General features: G+C 39.8%; 1 protein-coding gene across 1 annotated transcript in view; it reads right to left on the bottom strand.

The window, feature by feature from the left end:
* Positions 1-9322: 9322 nt before the first annotated feature.
* The window catches only part of BTBD2 (BTB domain containing 2), a gene marked incomplete at its 5' end in the record, with an annotated part of 99197 nt that continues 89084 nt past the window's right edge, over positions 9323-19435 (bottom strand). The window contains one exon of the mRNA XM_018572238.1: positions 9323-9948. Coding sequence (XP_018427740.1) covers positions 9787-9948 — 162 coding nt within the window. The remainder of the gene's footprint in view (positions 9949-19435) is intronic.

Consider the following 19435-nt stretch of genomic DNA (forward strand, 5'->3'; position numbering starts at 1 on the left):
TATACGACTCTAATTTTGTACCCCTGCTACTCCTCATTAGTCAGGACCTCACCCGATGGCATGGTCTGTTCCTGACGTGGTTCGGTAGATGCAATTCCATCAAAATGACCATCCTCCCAAAACTGTTATTCTTAATGCAGGCTCTGCCCATACGGCTACCAGCGGGGTTCTTCCTCAAACTACGTTGTTTGTTCACCATGTTTGTATGGTCAGGACACCCTCCAAGGATAGGGCATAGGATTCTCATGATGCCTAAACGACACGGAGGGGTTGGCCTTCCTGTCGTCCTCATGTACTATCGGGCAATTCAGCTGGCCCGAGTCGTGGACTGGACATGCAACCGAGAGAGTAAGCAATGGGTTCAAATGGAACTTGGGAAATGCAGATTACCCATAGATGGATCACGGCACCGCTGCCCCCGGCTTTGGCCTCACACCCTACCATTGGGGCGACCCTGCGATCATCTAGGGAGACATTCAGGGCGACATCCATCTCCCCATTCCCGTCTCCTATGACTTCAGTGTTGGGCGATCCTGACATTGGCCCAGGCATGGAGGATGCGAGACTGAGGGGACTTCACACTGCCAACAAGTTCCGCCTATTGGATCTCTTCCATGAGGGGACCATGCTCTCCCACCCCGCCATATGCGCCCTGACGACCCCCCGCTTATCGGGCTGGACGGCAATGCAACTGAGACACTTCCTCCAGGCGATCCCACAGTCAGCATACCCTAACCGGGACCTTACCCCCTTCGAAACCCTTTGTAGACAGGGCCAACCGGTGCGACACACCATTGCTGTCATATATGAGATGCTCTCCATCCCTCCCCAGAACTATTGCCCTCCGTACATCAGGAAATGGGAAGCTGAGTTGGGGCAGACACTCACAGGAGGATCAAGGAGTAAAAATGTTATATCTGGTCCACAAGGCATCCATTGCTAACCAGTTTCAAGAACAGGGCTACAAAATCTTGGCCAGATGGTACAGGGTCCCAACTCTGGTTCCCTCCAACTGCTGGAGATGTGATGATGTACAGGGAAACATGGCCCACATCTTCTGGTTTTGCCCCAAGATTAGACCCTTCTGGGACGCAGTTAGGGGAATCCTGACACAGCTCACCATGGCAGATCCGGGGGACCATCCTGCTACCTACCTCCTACACATGACGGGCAATGCGGTGACCAAATACAAGCGCTCCCTTACCATCCACATGCTCTCTGCCGCCAAAGCGTGTATCCCTTTGCTATGGAGGCAACCCACCCCTCCAACTCTGCGTCTCTGGTTCGATAAAATTAATGACATATACCGAATGGAGGATCTCACAGCGTCCATCCATAACACTGAGGAAAGGTTCGGCTCGACGTGGGGAGCTTGGCTCCACTTCCGATATTCAGACACTTACCGGAGGGCTATGACGGATCAAGCACCTGGCAGCTCGGCTGGATCATGAGGAGGGGGAGCGGAGACCTGCCCCTACTTTCACATCTGCCTCTATCCCTGTGCCTATGTCTCTCCCTTTTCTTTTTTTCTTCTCTTTCCCTACTCACGGAGAAAGCTGTCTACAACTCCCTTTCTCCAGGGCCACCAAGATTTATGCTCATGACAGATTATGCATGGATGTATCCATCCATACTGCGGTAAAGGGCCCAGAGATGCACTCCTACACCACGTAAACGTACAATGTTGTATATATTTCTCAGTAACGAGACTACCACTAAGTGGTGGATACTATTGTTGTTATGCTTGTATACGATGCAATGAACATGAGATACCTGTTTTGGGTTTCAAGTATAGATACCTGCTTCTGATGAGTGTATTGCATCACTTCTGTCCACTGACTGTATCTTATCCTGTGTGAGGACATGCATGTGCTGTCCTAGTTCATTCATTGCTGCCCTATTTTGTCCAGTGGAATGTATTATTAAACTGTTGTACAATAAAGAATTTCAAAAAAGTTATCTTCTTTCAAATAGCAGATTTAAATTGAATACATCACATGTAAATGGTAAACGATAGTCCAGATTTTTCAACTTTTCACATGCAGAATATAATAGTGTATTTATACTTGCCGTAAAATCTATTTCTTGGAGTTCACTTAGGCTGGGTTCACACCTAGGCAACAGCATTTTTGCACATTTCTATGTGCATTTTTGATGTGTGTTTTTATGCGCATAAATCAAATTGCTTGTTTTTGTGAGCAGATTGTAGCTCATTTATGTTAATGAGCAGATGCATAAAAACACGCAAAAAGTAAACATAAAAACATTTTTTTATGAAGTCTACGGGACCAAAACGAGCTGTAATATGCCAAAAAAAAAAGCTCATGTACTTTTTCCAACGACAGGCTTTTTGCCTATTGTGACAAAATGCTCAGATGTGAACAGGGCCATATAAATAAATGGGATTTATTTTATTTTTTTTGGGGGGGGGGGGGGGGAGCCTTAGTGAACAGGATTCAGTTGTTCTGGGACAATTGGGTAATACTGCCACCTACAGTAGGAATGGACCCTTCCCACTTCCATCACAACCACAGGGGGTGGCACTTGTGTCCCTTAATGAACTCCATGTGATTTTACAGCAAACACAAAAATCCTGTTTTTGTCGTTTATTAATAGGACACAGGATTAAGTAATTCTGAGCCACTTGAGATGTCCAAAGCAATTTAACAAGGGTGGGCAACAGTAAAAAAAAAAAAACTGGGTGCAGCCTGCAACTTGAATAGCTGCACGAATGACCTTACACCAAAAACTGGCATTAGATGAGGCCAGAACATCCACCTGGTAAAACGTTGAGAACCTGTGAACAGAAGACCAAGTGGTAGCTCTTACAAATCTGGAAAACCATTGTTTGATGCCAAAAAGGCTAAGAAGTGCTCACAGACCTAGTACAGTGTGTTTTGACAGAAAAAGTTTAAACACTGTCCATAAGACCACAAGTTGAACAAACAATTGCCAGAGCCACAAAAAAATGGTGAAGTTATAAGCTGGTTTCTCCTTACTGGCACCATCAGGAGTGATAGAGTAATTCTACCTAATGGAAGCAGAGGTTGAGAGGTAGAGGCACACAGCAAGAACTACATCCAGACAGTGAAGAGAAATTTCCTATTGATGTACTGAAGCCAGACAGATGGAAGAATAATATTCTGGTTCAGATGAAAGACAAACTACCTTAGGAAGGAAGGAGGCTTATCCCTGTGTGGGATCAAATGGGGTTGCTTACAGGACAAGGCTGCTAGATCGGACACATGCCTCAAAGAGCTGATGGCAACAAGGAACATAACCTTTTATTGAAAGTAGAATATTCCTGATAGGTTTAAAAAGGCAGTATTTGAAGAGCCGAAAGAACCATATTTAAGTCCCACAGGATCACAGGTGGTTTAATCGGAAGGGCCACATGAGACACCCAGTACAAAACTTTTTACTAGTAAATGGGAGGCTTGTGGTCTCTGGAATAAGATTGCAAGAGCCAAAATTTGTCCTTTGATGGAGCATTTCCTGGGGTGAAAACTTAATTCCTTACACCAAACAAAGTGAGCCTTTCATGTGCAATGGTAAACCTTATGGGGTAGACGTCCTAGCTTTTAACAGTGTGGGAATTACCAAATCAGAAACCCATGTCTCTCACGACCTTTCCTTTAACAACCATGTAGTTGAACACATTAGCCCCGAGGTCCCCCACGAATACCGAAATGGTGATGAGATTGTCTACCACCCAGTTCTTGACTGTTCTGGCTCCCTCGTTAGGGACGCATTATGGCTATGATACAATTTCTATGATATGCTGTTATGGTTTTTTTTGTGTTACATTCGATGTGTCTTGCTATGCAACTTCTTCAGGTGCGGTCTGCGTACTGGTGCCTGAGTCATGATAACTGCCGATCATCACGCATGTATGTACCGTATTTTTCCTACTATAAGACGCCCCATGTATAGGACGCCCCCCACTTTTCTTACCCAAAATTCAGAAATCAATATTTTCCATGCTCTTTTGCATAACTGATTACATCCAGTTTATATTTTGCAGAGTAAGACAGCCGCTTCCTGGTATTGGTATTTACCGGGATTTTTTTTGTTTTCTGACATTTTATGGGCTCAGAATGCTCGACATTATCGCTCCCTGTTGCATCTGGGCACCGGCTACAGGCTCTCCACAGCATCAGCTGACGTCAGGTACATAAGGCTCATGATTGGAGGAAACATGTTAGCTTGTCTCTGCAATGACTCCTGTCTCTGCAACAAGTCTTTCACTTGTGAGGCTAGTTTGCAGAGGTATCGGTAGTTTCGCAACCGCGGTTCTCCTCTCGGCCCCCCGTGTATAAGACGCCCCTCCATTTTTAGGTAAATATTTTTATGAAAAAGTATAGTCTTATACAGGGAAAAATACAGTATTATCTAATGCTTAATAAAAATTGACATGCTTAAAAAAAAACAAAAAACAACCATGTAGTAAAAGCCAGTGACCCTAAAGCATTGTGGTAAACCAGTCCTTGAGATAGAAGATCTGGTCCATCTGGAAGAGCCAAAAGGAATTTCTGCCATAAGCTTAGTCAGATTGGAGTACCACATCCACCCGGGCCAGATCAGCGCTATGAGGATCACCAAAATGCATTCAATCTCGATCCTGCAAAGACAAGGCAGGAGTTGTACAGGAGGAAAGGCGCAGATCAGGCTGTACTGTTCGGTGTCAGGCGAGTCAGTTTGTCGAGATTAGAGGCACAATGACAGAATTGCATTGTTGGGTCTGGAGTGCAAGCAAGCAAATGGAACTGCAAGTCTGGGAACAGAGATTGAGAAGTTATAAATGGGGAGGGTTGGAGGTGGGGGACTCTGGCTTGGGCTAGGTTTAGGATGAGACCCAGATACTTCAAGCAATGTGTCCTTCCAACACTGACTTCTTAAAATTCAGGATCCAACAGAACCCTTTTAAGATCTGGTCGAAGGGTTCCCTCAACAGGAGGTTGTGCAGATATCCCATAATGAGAATACTCTGGGAGTGTAGCAAGGCTACCACAGGTGCTAATACCTTGGGGAAGACAGATCAAACGGTAGGGCTAGAAACTGGTAGTTTTGTGTGCACACAGCAAAACAGAGGTGGTCTTTATGCAAGTATGGCATCCTTCATGTCCACAGAGGCTATACAAAGTCTACCTAAGGAAGGCAGGTTATGCCAAATCTGGTGCAATCCATGTAAATTTTCTGTACTCCAATTAAGACATTTAAAGCCTTCAGATCCAAGATGGGGCACATACCCCATTTTGGTTTTGAAACAGTAGAACTAACTACTGGCTCCTTGGTTCAAGAGTCTAAGTCTGGGTGAGGACACAGGCAGTCTGGGTAGCATTAAACGAGAAGGGAGCAGATAGTGGGATTCTAGCTTGTAGCCCTCCATAAACCACTTCTCTTACCCAAGAATCTGAGATGCTTTCTGACCAGGCATCCATGAAGGCCAAAAGATGCCCCCCTACTCTGGAAAGGAGGGGGATCCCTTCATGCAGAGGGGAGCTTGTATGAAGATTTGGGAGATTTAAGAGGGTTTGCGATTTAATTGGGTCCCTGGCTTGGTTCTGGCCTTGGAAGTTGAAGCCTGGGAGTAATGAAAAGGAACTCTTCTTATCTTAAGAAGGAGAAGGAGTCTTTGAAGATTGTGGTTTAGGCTAACTTTGCTGAGGCAAATTAGTACTTTTATCTCAGTAGCATCTTTTACAAGGGTGTCCATAGAGGCAGAAGGTGTTTACCACCAAAAGGCACGTTTAGCAAGTGTTTCTTACAATGCTGTTCTGCAGGTCAACATTGCAACTAAAGAGTGCATATATTGCATATTCAAGGATAGAAGACTCATTTGGGAAATAAAAATTACAATGTCAGCTAATTCATCAACAAAATAGTGTAGGTCTGAAGGCATACGTTCCAAGCGATCTACAGATACAGGATCAGTAAGGATAGTAGTGGGATTAGACATCAGTTTATTCCAATACCACACACTAACATTGTGTAGGTTCAGTAGGTTGCATAGCAGGACTTGCTACTGAAAACATTGCTATGGAAAAGATTTTCAAACATCTGTCAATGGGATCCTTAAAATGTATTTCCACTTTTGCAGTCAAACTGTTAGAAATAAAAAAATAAATACATTTATATATATTTTTTCTTTTTTCTAGGATTGCACTGATACCATTTTTCCCAGACCAAGTACAAGTACTCACAGATACCAATTATTGATACCTTTTTTTATGGTCACGTGGTCACAAACAATACAGAGTAATGATTTCAGGACAGTGGTGGAGCGCCAGGGCCCAGTCGCAGCTGCACCCGCTACAACCCTAGGAGCTCTCGTAAAAATGCCAAGTATCGGCACTGGTATCTGAACTGGTATCTGTGCACCCCTAAATTAGTTGTAAACTAGATTACAAACTGCCTGTCCTAACAAAGGGCAAATAATTAGAAGTCTGGCTTCCAACTTTGCATATTAATGAGGGAAAGCTCATATGCAGTGCAAATCTGCTCCAGATTTTCTGTGCTCCTGTTTTAATAAATTTCCCCCAGGGTATCTATGAGGGACACTACAGGCCATCCCAAACTATCAGAAGATCACAAACTGTTCCCTTTGCGCCTGGGATTCAAAAAGTGGCACTGCTTAAAGGAGGAAACTTCACTTTGAACACCAGGTGACAAGCCTTTGTTACTTGCAATCCAGCTGTCAAGAGCAGAATAGGTTCAAATTTCAGGAGGTGGCCCAGTCACTGTAGGCGGCAGCAAGGACTAACCTAAATGAAAGATCATGTCTCTTGCAATAGGTGCAAGAGGGAAGCACCAACCTCACAATGAAAATGCAGGAAAAGAGTGAGGAGTGTGCACACACGGCCCTCCAGTTAGTGATGCACAATTTAATAGCCAGGCATCATTGTTGGAAACCAACAGAAAAGGAGGATAATAATGGCACTTAATACAAATACCTTTAGTAGATCTTGATACTTGGTCCACACAGCATAGAATCTTCAAAAACTGGGTTACACCAGAAGCTATGCCATGGATCTGGAACTAGATAGCGCTCTGTGGCTAAATACAGTAGGTATAGGTCTAGAAAAGCGCCACAAGCAGAGAGCAGTGTCCAAACATCACATATTCCATGCAGGCCCAGCAATCTTCAATTTAACAGGATCTGGGTATTGCCCACAAAGCTATTGCTGAGGATAAGCCAATCAAGATATCTGCATAAAGAGCCCAGCACAGCAGCAGGCAGATGTAGTCTTGATTAAGGGCTTGTTTACACATCATGTCTGGACCATATATGGAGCAGATCTCCAAACGCGGTGCGTTCTAGCCGCTTTCTTCTTTTTTTACGCTTAAAATAGGTTTTCAGGTGCAGTCCAGTGCGTTTGCATGCGTTCCAGTGCATTCTGGACCAGACGAAATGAGCAGTATTTTTTTTTGTTTGTCTGGACTGGAATGGACTGCTCTGGTGTGAACAGAGCCCAGAAATACCATAGGGATACATTTTTTGGTCCGGGAACAAACAGTTCTGGTCTCGACATGATCGGGACAAGGTGTGAACAAGCCCTGAAGTAAAAAAAAAATGACCTCAAAAAAAGAAAATGACAAGTAAAATGGTAAAACGTTTCTCAATAGAGAAAAGACCTCCATACTCCTAGGACACTAGCACAAAACTGAATCATGATGGTAGTGGGAAGGGTTCTCGACAATAGCTATTGTTGTTTCCCAATGTCCAATTTGTCCTGAGCATGGCAATATAACCCAATTGTCTCAGAATAACTGAATGAGAAAGAAAACAAATTTCCTGGATTTGCCAACTCACAAAATGCCTTAAATTTAATTAAAAACATACACATTTTAATGCAAATACAATACAATTCCCATCAGATAAAAAAAAGATGGGACCATGATGACTTAATAAATAATTATATGGTAAAAATTGTATGCGCGAAAGGTTAAAAATGAAGACATCTAAAATTCAAAATAAGTGAAGTAATTTTTTTTTTTTAATTATATGATTTTTTTTTTTAAATACATACATTTTTTACAGTCACAATGGCTTACATGCCTCTATGTGACAACAAACCCAAGTGGTATTTTTTTTTTTTTTTGACGTAGCAGTGGTCTAGATATAATGCCATTTACTTTTCTCCTTTTACCCAATGCATATAAGGGGCATATTACCTGATCTGCAGTTTCCCAGGCTGGTGCCACCAGTTCTCTCTAGCAATGATCTCAGAAGCACTTACAGATTCCAGATTCAATTTACACAGTTCACTAACCTTGCACTCTCCATCCTGAAATAGCCTGCTAAATTCCATAGCTTACAAAGTAAGCAGATCAGCCCAGGCTTCAAAAAGGGGTGATCGGCACTTTTAGGCTGTAAAAATGGTCACTTTTACATTAATAAAATAAAGCTGGAAAAAAAAAAAAAAACTTCACAGCTACTATTGTGGCTGTGAGCTTTTTTTGAAAACCTTAAGACTTCTCCCACTATAATATAGCAGTGAATTGTAGGGTTAACACAACATTCTGCAGAAACACCATCAAGACACAAAAAAACATCAATTAAAAAATGTAACTCACTTTAAAAACTTTAGAAAAAACAAATAACTAAGAATACACTGTCTTACTTAGCAAGTGTTCCTTGAAATTACCTTTAAATCATTTTAAAACTATCTCCAGGAACACCTTGCTGCTAACCTGGCTGTCAAATTTCCATCATGTCCAATTTTAAAATGTACATAAAACATGTACTGAGAATGTACTGAGAATTTGATGAACATGCAGAATGAAGAATTTAACAGTACAGTTAATTTATGAAAATCAGGGACAAAAATAAATCAAATGTAAAATAAAGGGTGTAGTAGAGCTTCTGGCCATTGCACACTTAGTGTGTCATGTAATAGACAGTAAAATGAATGTAAGCCTCAGAGAGCAACTGCAACTCTTCTTTACTATACAACCATCAGCAACATTAGTGGGTCGGTGACAGCATTAACAAAACAAAAAAAACCTGCAATTTTCATGAACCACTAACAGAAGATGATTTAGAGAGATGCATGTATGCATCAAAGATGATGGTCCAGACCACAGGCTGGTTAACTGCTGTATGCAAAGTATACAACTGAGCCACGATAAGGAGGTTGTAGATGGTATATATTCTTTTTATCATCATTAATAAACAAAACAAAAAAAGAAACACCAGACATTCAACAGCAAGCAACAAAATAGAGGTGGCCGTGAAGTATGCAGGAAGGTGTTGCAACCCCTCGCCAAAGTCCTCGTAGGATCGCACCAAGTGTGAGGAATTCCCTCGATTACTTTCCAGCCCAAGCATTCTGTCACAATCCACCAAACAGGAAAATGAAAAGTCATCTGCGTATATCTGATCTCATTCAAGATTTCCAAGTGGAATTAGTAAGATTTGCCAGATCATTTTTTGCCTTTAATGCCATGAGACTGAAAACACCACTAGTATTCAAATCTGAAGCATTACTATTTACATGGAAATTAATTTTTTCAGGTGTCACAGTAAGATGATGTTTAGTTTCTGGCAAGGTACAATTTTCAAGCTGAAATTAAGTTGGCCAAAACTTAAAGGCTAACCAAATGTCAGAAGAGATGTATAATAGCATGACGGGGTCACAGACCCCCAATGAAAACCTGTAATGCCAGCTCACTTGACTTTCCTGCTAAAAAGTACCTTTCCTTGGGCACATGTATGACTTCTTTAGGTAGCCAAAGGAAAAGGGAACATGCCTGAAATCCTCTGAACAAGTTTTATTATCCATCCTATGTATAGAAGATAATTTCAGGGATTTGTCCATCCTCAACTGACGTCCCGTTGTTATTTCCGGCAGCATAGCAAAATGTGAAGCAGGTCTTGGTACCAGTCGTAGAAGATTCATGAATAACCTTTCGCAGTCCTTTTGTACCATAGTGAGAATCCGGTCCCTAAAATAGAGTTAAGACATTGTTTACTGCAAATTGCAATGTCAGCAATATTATACACAACAACAAAAATCACAGGGAAATCTTAAAGCAGTACTCAAATGTCACACTCTTCATCATCCCTATGAAAACGTTAAAGCTCAACCCCAGTTTGGATAGAGTAAAAAAAAAGACTGTTTTAATTCCAATCTGGGTCCCAACTGGGAGATTTCCCATTATTAATTGTCCATCGTGTCAAAGAGAATAAAATGGTAGACACCCACATGGCACACAGTGTCTGTGGCTGCTTACCAAATACCTTACTTTTACCTAGGATATGCGAGTAGTATCCTTTTTTAATAAAGTTTAGTATCCTTTTAAAACCATCTGCACTACAAGTTTCCGTTTTTTATTTGATGCATGGGCCATTCGGATGAATTGTCTGCTTCCAATTCCTGAGACTGCAAGAGAGTCTGTACCTAAGAGGAGGTAATCACTGGGATCTATACGGCATCAGGTGCTTCCTCTACCTGGTTCGCATTAGATGAAAAGCACATACAGACCCTGGTGGGTCTCTGCTAAAGGTGAGGTGCATTCCAGAAGATTTATCTGTTGCTGGTCACAGGAGACTGAGTCTATTCTATATCCATTGTTTTATCTTCTATTTACTTAATGGACTATTGAAGATCCAGGATCATGGACATTTTTTAAACATTTATTATTTTCACTGTAGTGCATGTTATACACATGCATTTTTCTAGTTGTTATTCTTTGCACATTGCATCACATTGATTCACAGTTAATATTTAGTGCACTTGAATTTTCATCATGGATATTTTGTAGCAATTACATTTACACTAAGGTGCATGTTATATACAGGCATTTCTTCATTCATCTCTTACACATTGTATCACATTACTTCAAGGTCAGTATATACTATAGCTGACACTTTTGCGGTTTCATTCATACAGTGCGGCTTTTACCATTAATTTCATACGATATATCTGACCCCACAGATTTCAGCTGCTGCTTAACTTGATTAGAGTAGTGGCGCGAGGTTTCACATTATTCACTTTTGTATCGTTCTATTTTTATATCACTTTGCAGCCACTATGGATATTTTTGACTATAGGGAAAATAGAACAGTTAATCTAGAGGAAGTTTTTGGTTACACTGAACAAAAAAAAGTTTAATGACATGAATTTTTGCCTGAGAAAATTAAAACATAAGATGGAAAAGAAGATACAATTATGGTGTGATTGTGCAACAATTGAAAAATATTTAGCAGAAGGAATTGTTCCCAGATGCTTGAGGTGGGATGTACCACCTAATGATGATCTTTCAGACAATGAATCTATGGAGGAATGTTTTTTGTTTTTTAATAATAGTGGATTAGAGTTGCTTAAGTTACTAAGGAAAAGGAAACAAAGGAAACTTGGCAAATTAAATGGGGAGATAGAAGAACTAAGGGGAAAGTTTAACCCCTTACAGGAAAATAGGGATTACATTATGACATCTAATGAATGAAAAGATTCCCTTCAACAAACAGACCAGGAAGTGAGAAATATTAAAAGCAAAAAATATAAAATCGGGATAGAAATGATTACTTGGCCAAATAGGTTTTTAAATGGCAAGTACAAATCTCTGAAGAGGGTGAGCCAATGTCGGCTAATGCGTCCCCTGAGAGAGGGAAAGCTCCACTAATTACTTCCAGGGAGGCTATACTAGCCCAAGATGTTGCAAGACAAACACAAACTGAAGGACATGAGGACACTTATAGAGGGAGAATGCAGAGATCCTTCCCATTGGCTCCAAGGGGAGGTCAGAGAAGAGGTTGGAACAGAAACCCCCCACGAGCAACATGGAGTCAGGGGGGAAGGGGGAGTAGTAATAGATGGGACCCAGATTATGAGATGCAAAATAATTGGACTTCCCATATTGACAGAGATTCTGACTTTGAAATTCCTACACGTAATCGTTTTACCCCATTAAACCAAGATGATGCCAATAGAGATAGGGTTTTTTTAGGGAGGAAACCCCGGTTCCAACGGGACTGGCAACGAGAGGCACCACAAAGAGACAGAATGAATATGGAAGAAAGAGGGGATGTAGATCAGGTCGACAACACAGGATAAAGAAAGAGGTTTTAGGGGAAGGTATTATTAATTTGAGTTCTACAATCCTTAGTAAAGAAGAAATGTTGGTGTTTGACAAAGGGCTTAAATATGCACCCAATAAGCCCCTCAACAAGTTTGACGCCTACATCTCTATTAATAAGTTCACTTGCAAACTATGTATAAAAAAAAACATTTTCTAAAGGAATCCAGTATCTCCTAAGATTTTGGAAACTCAGTGAATTCAGACATACCACACTGACCAACAAATCAACATTTAACCCAGCCCCTCATAACACCAAATATGATAGTCAGAGATTTGGAAAAACTGAAATTGAAACCATCTAGACATCCACAACATCTGAATAAAGGGATTAGAGAACTGGAGAAGGATACGAATATCATAGTCAGACCTGCTGACAATGGCGGAGCATTGTCATTTTGAATAAAGTAGATTAGAAGAACGAAATGGCTCGTTTACTAGCAGATGGGGACACATATGAGGTTTTATCTAAAGACCCCACAATACATTTTTAGAGAGAACTAGACCGGTTAGTGAAGGAGAGGGCGAAATTGTGATATCCTGACAAAAAAGGAAAGTAGATTTTTAGCACCATTGGAATGTAGTATTCCAATCATCTATTATTTACCAAAGATCCACAAGAATTTACATCCTCCCTCTGGCAAGCCAATAGTGAATGGTATAGGGTCTGTCACTAACAGATTAGGGGCATATGTTGATTTTTTCCTGCAACCACTCATCCAGAGAAATGAGGCATATCTACGAGACACTAAACACTTTATTCAAACTGTGGAGGGCCTCCCTTTTGACTCTCACTGTTTTTTGGTTACAGCAGATGTCGCCTTTTTGTACACTATTATTAATCATCTAGATGCATTATCTTCTGTTCAGTGGCTGTTGGAGATGGATAATACCATTCCAAAATGAAAAAAATAATTTTTGCTAGAAGCGTTGCGGTTCGGATTAGAAAGAAACTATTTTTGGTTCGATGACACATTCTACACACAAAAGACTGGTGTGGCTATGGGGCTAAATTTGCCCCCAGTGTGGAAAACTGCTTTATGTGGAAAAGGGAGGAGACAATCTTAGACAATAAACCCAGAGAATTGATCATCTATAAACGCTACATTGATGACATATTCATGATTTGGAAGAGAGAAAGAGGTGGATTGGAAAATTTCAGGTCCTATCTAAATAGAAATTCTAAAAATATTTGTCTCTCATACCACATTGAGCAACACAAATTAATTTTTTTGGATGTTGAAGTTTTTTCTGAGGAACAACAGTTAATGGTGAAGTCTTTTTTCAAAGATACTGACAGAAATGGATATCTCCCCACATCCAGCTGCCATCATCCATCATGCATATATAATATCCCTAGAGGGCAGTTTGTAAGGATGCGACGTAATTGCACAAAAGACTTGCATTTTGAAGAACAATCTAAAGTACTTAAGAATAGATTCCTAAAGAAAGGTTTTTAGATGCAGAATGCAAAAAAGTGGCGAGAATGGACCGTAACTGCAATTCAGCAGAAAGAATAGAAAGAGCCCCCCTTGAGGAAGAAAATACGTTCAATGGAGCCATTATTATGGATTATATTATAAGGACATAGAAAAAAATATTAAAAAACATTGGAATGTACTCAACCTAGATGTTCAGTTATCGGGCATTCTGCCAGACAAACCTAAATTTTTTTACAGGAAGACCACCAGTTTGAAGGAAAGAGTGGTTAAAAGTGCCGTAGATCCTCCCCAAAAGAAAAATGGGTTAATTTTCCCTCGTTGACGGGATTTTATTAATGAAGACATTGCTATGCATGTATGCATACTAAAGGAAATCCTAGAAAAAGAACTAGTTTTGAGCTAACGGTTACGAAAGATACCACAACATTAGAGATTTTATATCATGTGACACAGAAGGGGTCATATATGGGTTACAGCGCCCCTGTGGCCTACAATATATTGGTCGCACCACCCCCGCAAGTTAGCCATTCGTGTAAGAGAACATATATACAACATCAAACGTGGTTTCAAAGATCATTCAGTCTCTCTACATTTAAAAAAATTTCATAATAAGAACCCCATAGGCTTACGATTTTGGGGTATCAAACGAGCTAAGAAAAATTGGAGGGGAGGGAACTGGAAAAGAAGTTTATCTAAAAGGGAATCCGAGTGGATCTTTAGAGCTAAAACATTAGTCCCCAAAGGTCTCAACATAGGTTTCGACCTAAACGGTTTAATTGCGGATACATACATTTCAGTCTAAATTTTAATGGAGGGAGTATGATTTCTGCCTTTATTGTTTTAGTTTACATGAATCTTGATTTCATAAAAAGGGGGAGGGGTTCCTCATTTATCTAAACAGGGACCATCTGGGATTTGATATGGGCGTTCATAGATATAATTTGCCATACAGGTTGTGATTCATCCACCTTATGTGATGGGTGGCTCTTTCACAATCTTACCCCTTCTTTCACATCATTCCTTTGGTGTTTTTCATCAATACCCTTATTCTTGTTATCGCATGGGTTTTAAGATGAGATATTTTAATATTTAATTAATTGTTTATATGATGAACTACGTGATGACAATCCCTTTGTCAGTTCACTTTATCTTGTTTAAATATGGGGGTTTTCACCCCTTATTATTTGGGAGCTCACGAGTTGTGACAGGTCACATTTGTTCATATAGGGACTCACCCAGTTGTATTCACCTAATAGGATTTATTTAGTTTCTCTGGACAGGATCAGTTCATATCATGCCTTAGAAGAAGATGCCCTCATAGTATTCCTTCTAGAGGTTTTTTCACATGGCATGCAATGAATAACAGGAAGCAATATAGTATACTACAGCACTAGTAAGATTTCACCATTCATGTATCACCCTGTCTTCTTTAACAGACTTATACTGAGGTGGTTTATAGTTTTGTTTTATTTGTTTCAGATTACTTATTTTCCACTTACCTTGTGCTGTATGCTTTAATGCTTTACCCACTTAGCTGGATGAAGGGTAATAAGTGCCACAGTGTCAATCACTTTCTTGTATTTTACTCTCAGTTGTAACATGTTTAGATGTTGTTTTCATTTTGAAAATGTCATGGCCGCCATTTGTATATGGTGGCTACCATGACAACTGTTCTTAATATATGCGCTCGGTTGAGCTCCTGTCTGCACACCCGATGAAGTCACGCCCTTTGACGTAACGTACGTAGGGTGGAGTAGAGGAGCTGAGCGATTGTACACAGTGTCTGTGGCTGCTTAACATATACCTTACTTTTACCTATTATATGTGAGTAGTATCCTTTTTTAATAAAGTTTAGTATCCTTTTAACACCATCTGCACTACGAGTTTCCATTTTTTATTTGATGCATGGGCCATTCGGATGAATTGTCTGCTTCCAATTCCTGAGACTGCAAGAGAGTCTGTACCTGAGAGGAGGAAATCACTGGGAGGTATTCGGCATCAGGTGCTTCCTCTACCTGGTTCGAATTAGAGGAACAGCGCATACAGACCCTGGTGGGTCTCTGCTAAAGGTGAGGTGCATTCCAGAAGATTTATCTGTTGCTGGTCACAGGAGACTGAGTCTATTCTATATCCATTGTTTTATCTTCTATTTACTTAATGGACTATTGAAGATCCAGGATCATGGACATTTTTTAACCATTTATTATTTTCGCTGTAGTGCATGTTATACACATGCATTTTTCTAGTTGTTATTCTTTGCACATTGCATCACAGTTAATATTTAGTGCACTTGATTTTTCATCATGGATATTTTGTAGCAATTACATTTACACTAAGGTGCATGTTATATACATGCGTTTCTTCATTCATCTTTTACACATTGTATCACATTACTTCAAGGTCAGTATCTACTATATCGGACACTTTTGCGGTTTCATTCATTTTACCATTAATTTAATACGATATATCTGACCCCACCGATTTCAGCTGCTGCTTAACTTGATTAGAGTAGTGGCGCAAGGTTTCACATTATTCATTAAAGCTCAACTCCAGTTTGGATAGAGTAAAAAAAAACAAAAAACTGTTTTAATTCCAATCTGGGTCCCAACTGGGAGATTTCCCATTATTAATTGTCCATCGTGTCAAAGAGAATAAAATGGTAGACACCCAAAGTAATCTCATTTATTTATAAAGTGCCAAGGGATTAAAACCTCCTTTAGGTTGTTTGTGTTCCCACTAGGGGAATTTCCTTTAACTGTCCAGATGATGGGTTTCAGACATAGCAGGGATTAAAGGAGAACTATGGGGTTAGTGCTTTTCCCCATAGTTCTCCTTAGGGTAACGGGAGGACACAAACTAGCATCCTCCCGTCACCCTAAGCTCAGTATACCGCGCGCTACAGAGTATTTCAGGCCTCTGTTTTTTTGGGTGGGAGGTAGGCTGATCTTCTATGATGACAAAAGGGATACCTTCATTACATCCTAAGATTTTCCAGCCTTAAGTCAGGCGGACAGCCTGAGCACCAGAAGTATCAGAGCAAACAGTCAATAACAGAAAGAATTAACTACCTAGTCGAAGAGGTTAACAGAGGATCCGGACAGGCAATTCAATTGCAAAAAAAATATTAATTTATTAGAAAAATATCATTTTTGGAACAACTAACATTAAAGCATGACATTCAAATGTAGATCTCCTAATATGCAGTTAGATCAAATAAAGTGCGCTCGTTTGTTTTACATGTACATCAGGACCATAAGGGAGGAAAGATAATGTACTTTTGGTGTAGTCACACCTGTCTAACTCCCACCGCTGAAACCTCTACACATAGAGCATCACCTGCAGGTGCAAATCGCTGCTCGCCGTTAACTAATTGAGGAAGAAAAGATTCCTTGTGATGTTACTTCTATGTAATTATGTAGCTTTAAATTGTCTTGTCCATTACTTTGGATTTAGTTATTTAGTGTTCACAGTGACAGAGTGGTTACATGCAATTCATTTTCTTTTTGTTGTCATCCAAACATCCAACATCGATTTATCCGTATGTGCCGTTACCCCCCTCTTAACGGGCTGTAGTAAGCTGTTTGTGGCCTGCTGTAAATAAAGGAATGCAGGATCTATCTTTCTGTATATTCCTTTTAGACAATTTCACTAATATCTCCACAGGTTATATGACAGTCTTCCCTTTGTTCCCACTAGGCTTTAGGGACATTGGGTTTGAGTGAGACTATTGAATGCAAGAATCCTTTACGGACATGTGTAATAAAACTCTCACTCACGTTACTGGAGATCCGTGGGATGAGTCCGATTCGGGAGTTTTATTGGTGCTGCCAGTAATTCAGAGGGTGAAACTGTATCCTGTTTGTTTCCTTTTGGGCCATCAATTAGTACTCTTTCCAGGGGAGAGGTGTTGGAGCGGTACATCCACTGAACGCTTTTACGATGGCTTTTTCAGTATGGTGGATGTTTGAAGCGGTCCATAGGAAATCGGACCCTATTTCAGGGTTCACATAAACATGTGTTCAGTAAGTGTGTCCGGGGTAGACTGTCAGCTTGTAGCATTCTGTCGACGCGTTTCACCCCTCCCAGAACATGGGGCTTTGTCAGGACATGTAGATCCACAGGAGATCTACAGTTCCTAAATAGTTGGATATCACCTGCTTGGTGATTTGTTAATCAAGGCTTATTAGGATTTTCAAAAATAAACCAGGTGGGAACGGATTGTAGTCTGCTTCAATATAATACATTTAGACATTCATACATAAAAAAAATATATACCTATATGTACACCTTTAAATTCATAGATGGAATTAGAAGATAGATTTCTTTTGGCTAATCAAGGAGCATAGATGGTGATAGATAACAGTACATAGTGATTATAATTTGACCTTTCTTAGTATTTAACTGACCGAGGAAATAAACTAAAAGGAAAACAGTTAAATTACATTCGTTATTCAGGCTCACCGTTATCATTGTATTTCATTTATAGATCCACATTTTTTCTCTTTGAAGGAGGATCTTGTCAAAATCACCTCTCCGAAGAGAAAGATTTAGTGCATAGATGGCTTTGACTTTAAGGCCATCCGTTACCCCTTTAGGATATTCTAAAAAATGTAGAGCTAGAGGGCTATCAATGTCTTTCTTCCTGATATCATTTAGATGCTCACCTATACGTACTTTTAGTTGTCGTTTAGTCTTACCAATATAGAACTTGTGGCAAGGGCATTCAAGTTGATAAATTACCTTGCTGGAATTACAGTTTATAAATTGTATGATGTTAAATGTTTTAGTACCTTCAGAGTTTTTGAAAGTGTTTGTCTACAAACTGACAGCTATGGCACCCGCCACAAGGGAACATTCCTGTTGGTTTCTTTGTTCCCAGAAAGGATTGTTTTGGTAAGCTGGGTTTAAATTCAGAACATAATAAATTATCTTTCAGGTTTCTCGATCGTCGTGCGTTAGTAGTGGTCTGGGTCCTACTATTTTTGAGAGTGTTGGGCAGAGATCGCAAATATGCCAGTGTTTTGTTAGTAACGGTCTCAATTTTTCCCAGCCTGACCCATATTTGGTAAGCATCCGTACAAAATAGTTACTTTCATTTGATGGACTGCTATTGCGTTCTTTATTCCTGAGTAGTTCCTCCCTTGTCCTTCCATTAGCCTTCATTTTACTTCTCTTTATTAACCTATGTGGATATCATCTTTCCCTAAAGCGATCGTATAGGTCCCTTGACTCATTCAGATAGTCTGTATGTCTACTTCCATTTCTTTTAATTCTGAAGAATAAGCCAGTAGGGATGCCTTGCTTTAGGGGAGGAGGATGATGACTAGTTGCGTGAAGTAGGGTGTTTGCTGCTGTTTCCTTTCTATATGTTTTTGTAGTCACTTGTTTCTTATCCACTTCAATCAGTAAATCTAGAAAGGAAAGTTTAGTGCTGCTATAGGTGTATGTAAATCTTAAATTTCTGTTGTTTTTATTTAGATCACAGATCAACGTCTTTAACCCCTTCATGACTGAGCTAGTTTTCAGTTTCTGTTCATAAATGACTGACACACTTTTTACATTTTTGCTGTGTGATTCTTTCACAGCAGTAATAAACTTTCTTACTAAATGTACCCACACATATTATATATTGTTTTTTAGAGGACAGATAGGGCTATATAATTATATCACATATGTGTATCTAACCCCTCACTTAGTTTGAATTAAAAAAAATGAGGAAAAAAACACTTTTTTCACAAGTTTTGATTATAATTATTTTTTTAATTTTTGTATATTAATTATAGTATAACAAATATATTTATATATCATTTTTATTTTCCTAATATTGTTTTACACTTTAATTTTTTTACACTTTGTAAAAAAAATAATATTTTCTTTTTATTTCTTGTCAGTTTATATCAAGCAGTCACTAT

Source organism: Nanorana parkeri, unplaced genomic scaffold (assembly GCF_000935625.1).
Source record: "Nanorana parkeri isolate BGI_ZX_2015 unplaced genomic scaffold, ASM93562v1 scaffold1973, whole genome shotgun sequence".
Taxonomy (NCBI): Eukaryota; Metazoa; Chordata; class Amphibia; order Anura; family Dicroglossidae; genus Nanorana; species Nanorana parkeri.